Genomic DNA, 9,410 nt, shown 5'->3' with positions numbered 1-9,410 from the left:
TATATATATATACATATATACATATATACATATATATATATATATATATATATATATATATTGCAATACAGAGCATTTTTATATATACAGTCATGGAAAAATAATATTAGACCACTCATATTTTCTTCAGTTTATTGTTCATTTTAATGCCTGGTACAACTAACAATGCATTTGTTGACATTTGTATGATAACAACAAAAATAGCTCATAAGAGTTTGAGACATTTTAAGACATTTTCTATGGTTTTCTTCATAATGATTTTGGTTATTATCAAGAAAACCATGGAAAATGGCTAATTTTTTTTCCATGACTGTATATATATATTCTCAGATAACATTTATTTTGTTCTTGTAAATGTACAACTTTAATTTCAGATTTTTGTCTCCATATATCAATCAATCAATCAATCAATCAATCAATCAATCAATCAATCAATCAGACTTTATTTGTATAGCACTTTTCATACGAGAGATGCAACACAAAGTGCTTTACATAAAAAAGGAGAAAGTAATAATAATAATAATAATAATAATAACAAAATATAGAAACAAGCAAACACCCTAAGTCGCCACCCCCGGCTCTGTAATTAAACATTTTTTCTGCAATGATTCTAATATGCATAAATAATCGTGGATTTAAGAATTGTGTTTTTTTTAGGATTAGTCCAATATAATTTTTTTTCCCTGAAAATTTTTTTTTTTCCTTAGCTAAAGTGAGGGTCAAAAGATGGTCTCATATTCTGGAAAGTTTGTACAGCTCAGGCAAACTTTTTGGGCAATATAAATTAAATTGAATTGATTTCAACTGAATTGAATTGATTTCAACTGAATTGAATTGAATTGAATTGAAATTAATTGAATTGAATTGAATTGAATTGAATTGAATTGAATTGAATTGAATTGAACTGAATTGAATTACAGATTACAATCTGCAAAAGCAGCAGGTCCTCTTCCATAAAGCTGGCCATATTGAACTGCCATGTATTTATAGGAGCACACAACAGACAAACCAAACACCGTCCCCAGAGAGGATCTCTCGTTTACTTTACCTGAAGGCCACTTCAGGTTCTCCTACACGCTTGGGAAGCAAGTGGTATTGGGAGGAATACTCAGTTAGTGTCAACCTGCACACTCACAGCTAGATGGCACTAAATCCCACACACTGGACCTTTAAACTGTGGTCACAATGTGGAACACTGCATGCAGGTCACCAATCTTATAGTGATCTTTCTCTTCCTGATTCTGTCAAAGGCAGAAAGGGGGCATTTGAGAGCAGTTTATCTGTGACAGAGAGCTAAAAGATGGGTGGCTACAACATCTTTGGTTGCGGAAATGAATAATAGAAACACACAGCAAAAAGCGGACATGTGAAAAAAAATGTGAAAGAAACAGAATCATCAAATTGCGAGCCTTGAGAAGCATGTTTTCACACTGCATTTATCATTGGACTCAAACATGGATGGTTAAAGAGCGGGAAGAAAAGCTCCACATAACCCTAAAGCTAACTCGACTGACGTGATGACTAACTCGACGGTATTCAAACATGCCTGTTGCCATTTCTGTAGTATTTACAACTTAGTGTCGATCCTGTGAGAGATCAGGCAGTTCATCCAGAGGAAAACATTAAGGCTTAGCTAAAAGTTGTTTTTGCAGAATTTCGGATCACTCCTAAATTCATTCAGACATGCTGTCTCACTAAAGGCTGTAAGAATCGTCTTTAATGGCACTTCCATGGTCTGGTGAGCAGTCCTTAGTAAAACCATTATTTCTATTATCTACATATCTACAGTTTTTGATGTCTGCATAAATTAAAGTTCAACATATTTGGATGCACTCTACGTGGCGACATGAGCTCCACATGCGGGGCTTGTTTGTGTGCATGAAGCCTCTCTGAGCCACAACACTGATGCAGCTTCAGTATGAATCTTTTGGATCAGCACTAAATGAACTCACTGTTTGGTTCAACTCTTCACTCTGTACAAACAGGCCAGACACAATATGAGGACAGACGACACAAGGTTTGGAACGGAAATTTGTGTGAAAAACAAAAAACGAGAAGAAAACTTGATGTGCACAAGAAAACAGCATCAATCCCTACGCAGAGAAAAAACATCTAACATCTACTCTCTGTAAAAAGCTAAAATCTACAGCTAATATCTACTTCAAAGATAAAATTCATCAAAATTAAGGCAAATTAGCTCAAAAGGTTTTCAAGTGACAGACAAAAGGAAAACAGAAACATTTAACTTTCTACAAACTAAAAAAAATCACTGACAGAGAATCAAACTCAGGTGACAACAGCAGCATTGAAAAAAAAGACTTACAGCTCCCTTTCCTTACAAACTAATTATTCTCAGGGATCGTGTTAGTCTTCTATTTGATTTCCCTCATTGCTTTTGCTAAACTATATCTTAATTTAGTAACTGCATTGTTCTTTGTACACATAATCTTTCAGTAATCGAACTGATCTAAAGCACGTTCACTTCTTCATCCCTTCGACAGAATGGATGAATTTAATGATACCTGAAGGTTTGCCACAGCGAAACCGCTTAAAACCACTTCTCATTGACACCTATGCAACATGGAGTTACATTCTAATAAATCAGTATGACTATTAGTATGAACAGGTGTCATTTTTGATGAATAGACTGAATTGAAAGTCATCCGAGTCATCAAAAAGAAGAATTTTCATGAGCGAAATATTAGAGCCCATCATTAATGTCTTTATAGACAACAGTATTAAATAACCTTTTTTTCTATAAATGTATGTTCCAATGATCTAAAAACTCTAAAAAATAGAACTATGATTCAAATATAAATAGAAATAACTGATTGTCTTTTGTTCACTTATGGAAAAATCTTTTAAAAAAAGAAGAATTTCAGCTATAAACAATGTTGTTATCATCTGTGTGTGACTAGAAATCTCTGCAGCAGTTACAGGAAGAAGTAGCTTTAAACGGTTCGCCTCTCCACGGTTAGAATGACTCGACACATCAGACCAGCAAAAGTGTTTTTGTAAGTTTCTAAATCTGTACAAATTGTTGTCCCCGCTGCCGCAAATAGAACGTCAAACAACAGACATCAGGAAATAAAAATAAAAAGTTTGCATATTTTACAAAAAAATAAAAGACACATTGTGTTTCAACTCTTCCTTGAATCACCCTGAAACATCCAGAATGCTTTTTTAAAAAATAAGAATTTGTTATATTACGTGCACAAAAATAATGCTCTGTGTCTTTTCCTCCTCTCATAAGTTTTTTTTTCTTTGTTGTTTTTTTAACTTCTTGTTATGTTCCTTTTTTTTCAGTTATCAAAATAGATCAAAGCTTCTGTGAAGAAGTTTCCCACCTTTGGTTGATCGACTCTTGAAGATGTGAGCAGGAAAGTCCAATGATGTAAGTGTTGTCCTTTTTCTTTAAAAAAACAAAAATACAGACATACACACATGCACACACTCCCACACACACACATACACACACACACACACACACACAAATACACATACACATACACATACACACACACACACACACACACACACACACACACACACACACACATGTTCCTTTTGTTATCCATGTTCAAGTCCAGGTGCTTGGTGATGGTATGGAGCACAGTTCTCTTCCAGCTGAATCCTGTTTGGTTGGATTCATCTCGTGCCCGTGGCCCCACCCTGCTGGGAGCTGCAAAACACACACACACACTCAGTACTGATACACTGAACCTGCTCAATCATTGTTTGGATGGACACACACACAGAAAGCATTTTATCACAGCAAATCCTTCTCTGAAAAATGGCTAAATAACCTGTGTTTGGAGTCAGATTAAACCGTGCAATAATACACATAAATGCATTGGAGCGCTGGAGACATGGAGGTGAGGCGAGAGCTTAGTTTAACATTTTTGGTATAATTCTAATTTGTTTTCTTGTTGAGAGTTAAATTAGATTATCCCGACCACTTTTTAAACTCTCAGCAAGTTAGCTAGTTAGTTACACATCTGGCCTTTTTACACTTTTACACATAATCCACATATTTTTAGGGACGATGTAATGATGTATCGCAATACCCTTTTTAAAAGATTTTTTGTTTTGTTATTTCTCTGACAAAAAACACAACATATCTGAGGTGGGGTTTAAGTGCAAAACACACACTTTAATAGAATATATATATATATATATATATATATATATATATATATATATATATATATATATATTCTATTAAGTGCAAAACACACACTTTAATAGAATATATATAGATATATAGATATATATATATTCTATTAAAGTGTGTGTTTTGCACTTAAACCCCACCTCAGATATGTTGTGTTTTTTGTCAGAGAAATAAAAAGTTAGAACTGAGTTAGTCACAAGAACAGGAAACAGAAGAAATGTAACTCTCATGCAGTAATATTTTCTTGATTTAGTTTAGTTGTTGTTGTTTTTTTCTTTTGGTGTCATCTTTGTTATTACATGAATTTGTAACTCAGGAAGAAGGTAAATAGGTATTTAGAACAAGTATTTCTTTAACACTTCGAATGTATCTATTTGAAACAATCGAGCCTTCATGAGCCATCAGGCAAACACGCCCATGGCAGCAGTTTAGATGGAGCAGTAACTTTATTATATGACAGAACAGACACCCACCTTAGCTTCACTTGGTGTGTTGGTATGAGTAGTTTGTGTGTTCTGCCGGAGTCTCCATGGCAACCTGTTGCTGTTGACCACCATTCTCCTAAAAAAAAGAAAAAAAGAGAGAACAAGTTATTCAAAGAAAACTCTTAATTGATCATACACGGTAATGTGTCACTAAAAAGATTTTTTTTCAAAGATTTCACAAAGACAGCCTGCATTTTCCCACTGCCCTCCCCACCAACTAAAAGACAAAATATGTCTTTGAGTGGAAGTATAACAGTCAGAAATTTACAGGTGAAATCTGAGCCAGTGCATTTTACAGGACGTATTTACTAAAAGGCATGCTTAACATTTACCTCGAGCTATATTGTGAGGACACTGATGTCACTCTACTCTACTCTAATCTCTGCTCTCAAACCTCCCACTCATGTTCCTGCTGAGCCTCTTCCCATTCATAAACCTGCCCTTTTACTTCTCATTCACTTGTTCATCCTGCAGGCTCCCACCACTATCACTGAGCTCCTCCTTCCAACAAATGACTCAAGACTCCCTGCAGGCTCGGCCGCTCTCCTGCAGAGCGCTCAGCCAGGAACCTGCTGCACCGAGGGCACAGACTGTGGCGTCTCAGCCAAACCACCATTCTGACTCTCATTCATGAGTGGCCAAGGCTCTTCTAGCTGAATAATGGAGGAACTAATAAAGGCAGGCCCATTGTTTGGACATCACACTGTTGTTTTATATTATATTATATATACATACATATATATATATATATATATAATATATATATATAACAACAATGTGCTGTCCAATTAGTTAGAACTGAGTTAGTCACAAGAACAGGAAACAGAAGAAATGTAACTCTCAAGCAGTAATATTTTCTTGATTTAGTTTAGTTATTTTTTTTTGATTTTCTTTTGGTGTCGTCTTTGTTATTACAGGTATTTGTAACTCAGGAAGACGGTAAATAGGCAGAACAAGTATTTCTTTAACACTTCGAATGTATCTATTTATATATATATATATATATATATATAAAGAAAGAAAAAGAAAATGCTGTATAATGTATATTTTACGTCAAAAAGGGATATATATATATATATATATATATATATATATATATATATATATATATATATATAAACACATTAATTAAGTGAATAAAAGTTAACGTTAAGTATTCAAAAAATAAAAAGAATGTATTTAAAATATATGTATTCATTTTAGGGTTGTCAAAAGTATCAATACTCAAAAAAGTATCGATACTAAAACGTTGTATCCGGATACGATACTCATTTTCAAAAGTATTATTATTATTATTAGCCACTAGCCGCAGCTAGCAATTAAAGGCTGACGTTACATTTATGATTATAAACAACATAAATAAATAAATCAGGCACGTAGTATGCCCATATTTCGTTCATCGACACAGTGTCAGTATACATTAGCATAGAGTTAATGAGTTTACATAAATGTTGGTGACTGAAAAGTGTTATTTTCTCTCTTAAAGCCCCAGAATGAAGCAGAAAAAAAGTCGACTTATCAAGCTTGCCTAATATTGTGCACAGCATACAACCTCAAAATATTGTTCTAATTGTTATTGTTTATTGTATTTATTTATTTTTTGCACTACCTCAGACCTGAAGCTTGTTATCATAGTTGCAGTTTCTTTTTGCACAACTGTTTTTTATTATAAATATTTAACCTGTGGTTCTGTTCATTTTTACATGTTGCATTTTTCTTGTTAATAAAAATATTTCTGTTAAATTTTGGGGTCTTTGTTTTATCCTTGTGGTATCGAAAATGGTATTGAGTACAAATATTTTCCTGAGTATGGGTAACGAGTTGAAAATTTTAGTATTGTGACAACCCTAATTCATTTTAATGACATAAGATATTAACAAATAAAAATAAAAGAATATGAATTCTGCTTAACTAGTATAGCCCTATACCACCTTCTTAGGGAATACATTTGACAGTATTTATTTCATATATTATATATTATATAATATATATTTTTTAATTTAATTAAACATGTTTTTATTATTATTTGATTTTTTTATTGACTTTTTAATTAATACTTATTGATTGTCAGGTGACAATAAGAGACTGTATATATCTAAATGTCACAATAACTATAATTTATATAACGAAAATTATATATAAAAACAATCGAGGAGGATTGGATGGATGGTGACTCCGGGTCATCAATACTATTTTTTACATCATTTCTGGCACCTGAAAAATCTCTGATGTAATATTTTTTCTGTATTAATAGATTTCTAAAAAAATCCCCAAAGCCACGACGCCAGCTTAAAACACTACACACCCCTTAAGGTCACATGAACAACGTTCAGCTCAGTAAATCAGTCAGATTAACTCGTCAACTCCCCAACGTTTGTGCCTTAACTCTGCCACTCCTTCAAAATACATACGAAAGAGACCTGACGTGCTAAAAGCAGCACTCAGATCTGTCAAGTTTTAGTAAATACGTCCCTGTAAGAGTTTTAATTATTATTCATCCCCTTCATGAAAATATCAAATATAAGCAGCTGAGGTTGAGGCTAGCTCCATACCTCTACTGGGACACTGGAGGGAGGCACTGGGGTGTACTGGGGGATGTAGGTCCCCTGCATAGTTGTGTTGGCCGGAATATACTGTAGGGAAGGCAGAGAGGAAAACACAAATTGTGTGTAGTATTTGACATGAATAATTGATCTTGTAAATTTCAGGACATTTAGCTATGGGGACAATTATCTGCCTTGTGCATTGTGTGTGTGTGTGTGTGTGTGTGTGTGTGTGTGTGTGTGTGTGTGTATGTGATTGATACTGACTGTGCCCGTGCTGCCCAGGGACAGGTGGCTTAGCTGCTGGGCAAGAGGTCCCATCATGGACGTGGGCTGGATGGACATGGCATGATCCATTGTTGGGGTAAGAACTGTACCCTGCAGAGGCATAAAAAAACACACAAACGTACATTTTAGAGTCTGAATTACTGTCACTACTGGATCGGAAAATAACCCGAAGGCAGGTTTGAAAATCATGTTTTCTTTCACAAAAACAGCTAAAATTACACCATTTATCATCTCCAGAAACTAAAAAACTATAATTAAATTATCATTGGACTTTCAAAGTTCGTTGAACGAATCACATGTGCTGAAAGTTTCCTTAAGGAAAAATAATCAAATCTAAGACATACACTAGATTTGATTATCAAGACTAACATATTTCATTAAAAGCACTTTCTTCTCCTTGTTTCATTTCTAATGTATCCAAAATAAACAGTTTGCACAAACTGAATCCTGTAAAAAACATTAAGTTCTGCAATGACTCAACTGAGATCAACAGTCACATGGCAAAAAACCTCTATAACTTGACTGCAGGCTGTTTACACAGAGCCGAGAGGAGAGGACACGAGAGGTTATAAGTAGACGTTAGGCTTGGATGGTATTACAGTAACAGGGTATTTAGAGATCCTGACAGGATGATTTTCAATCCCATCAAAAATACAGACGCAGCTCTGTCAGTCCATCTGTTAAACTGATAGCAGACTCAGTATAATGTTAATGTAGTGTACAGCATGTGTCACCATAGGACAGTCTCTAGATGGCAACTCTGGGAATATCATTACAGCAAGGACTAATAAAAAAACAAAAATGCCTCTGCCCCTGTTTGGGAGTATTTTGGGTTTGATATGGCATGATAAAGGTGAACCACTCACCACAGACCAAGTTGTTTTTGTTGTTTTTTGAATAATTTTTAGCATCATAACTGTGTTTTGACATTTCTTGACAGTTCTCCCTACTTCTTACCATGATTATGCTGTTTCTATAGAGTTGCAGGACTTATACATTACAGTTAAAAACAAGGCCACAGTGAGACAGTAAAATGTGATGGCGCAAAAAATTTACCTAATCTGCTTGGTGATCACAGGGTTAAAACCCATCACAAGAGCCAATCATACACAAATATGTCAGGTAATACAGTTAAGCTAGATTAACATATCAACATTTGGCTAGAAAGCATCTCAGGCCACCTCCTAATGTCTCCTGTGTTTTGGTTACATTTACTTTCCTGTTATTGGATAGCTGTGTGACGTGTAAATGGGATGTTTGGGATGAGGAGATGGTTTTACTCACAGCTGGCTGCATGAGGTATGACTGATGGTGCATCCAGGACGGGCTGTGTACCTATAGATCAGGAAACACATCATGAAGGACATTAATGTAATGAGCTGCTGTTGCTTGCACAGTCCCCTCAGAGGCCTGACCATGCAAGTTTGTGGAGAAAGTTCATGAGAACCAGAAGAAATATTATCAGAACTGTGGAGTATGGTCCTCCCTGAGTGTTTGTTAACCTGAGTTTTGGCAGATTTAAAAAGTGTGTATTTGTAGTGGCTTTCTACATGGTTTTTAAGTTCTTTCACCTTTAAAACTTGCACAAAATGCCACTAATGCACCAGTTCGATCAGAATGTACTCAGGCAAAAATAAGTCCATTGTCCAGGCAGAATCCACATTTTGGCTCATTAAATATCCAGTTCAAAGCAAAAAAACATTGCAACCTCTCTTTGCTCTTGTGGAAAAAAACTGTATTCATTCTGGTGCATTACCTGTCCTTTACACTTGCTACCTTTATAAATACCTGTCTGGTGTTAGTGACCCTAGTATACACAAAAATAAATACAAAATAACCATTAATAATATAATAATGATATTAATGTAATAGCTCCTAGTCCTACAGTATTTGAGTGATAAACAAGATGAAATGTCTCAC

The 9,410-nt window shown here is 34.8% G+C and overlaps 1 protein-coding gene across 2 annotated transcripts in view; it reads right to left on the bottom strand.

Annotated features, from left to right (window-relative positions):
* The window catches only part of rbms2a (RNA binding motif, single stranded interacting protein 2a), a 32,498-nt gene continuing 23,088 nt past the window's right edge, over positions 1–9,410 (bottom strand). Inside the window, exons 10-14 of one of the 2 annotated variants that reach the window (XM_059329171.1) lie at positions 8,775–8,825; positions 7,470–7,580; positions 7,212–7,292; positions 4,648–4,735; positions 1–3,682 (exon numbers count right to left, since the gene is read on the bottom strand). In XM_059329171.1, the coding sequence (XP_059185154.1) occupies positions 4,655–4,735; positions 7,212–7,292; positions 7,470–7,580; positions 8,775–8,825 (324 nt within the window). In that variant the 3' untranslated portion in view covers positions 1–3,682; positions 4,648–4,654. The remainder of the gene's footprint in view (positions 3,683–4,647; positions 4,736–7,211; positions 7,293–7,469; positions 7,581–8,774; positions 8,826–9,410) is intronic. The other variant, XM_059329172.1, reaches the window with a different exon arrangement.

Source organism: Centropristis striata, chromosome 3 (assembly GCF_030273125.1).
Source record: "Centropristis striata isolate RG_2023a ecotype Rhode Island chromosome 3, C.striata_1.0, whole genome shotgun sequence".
NCBI lineage: Eukaryota > Metazoa > Chordata > Actinopteri > Perciformes > Serranidae > Centropristis > Centropristis striata.
This window is presented reverse-complemented; position numbering and strand designations above follow the sequence as displayed.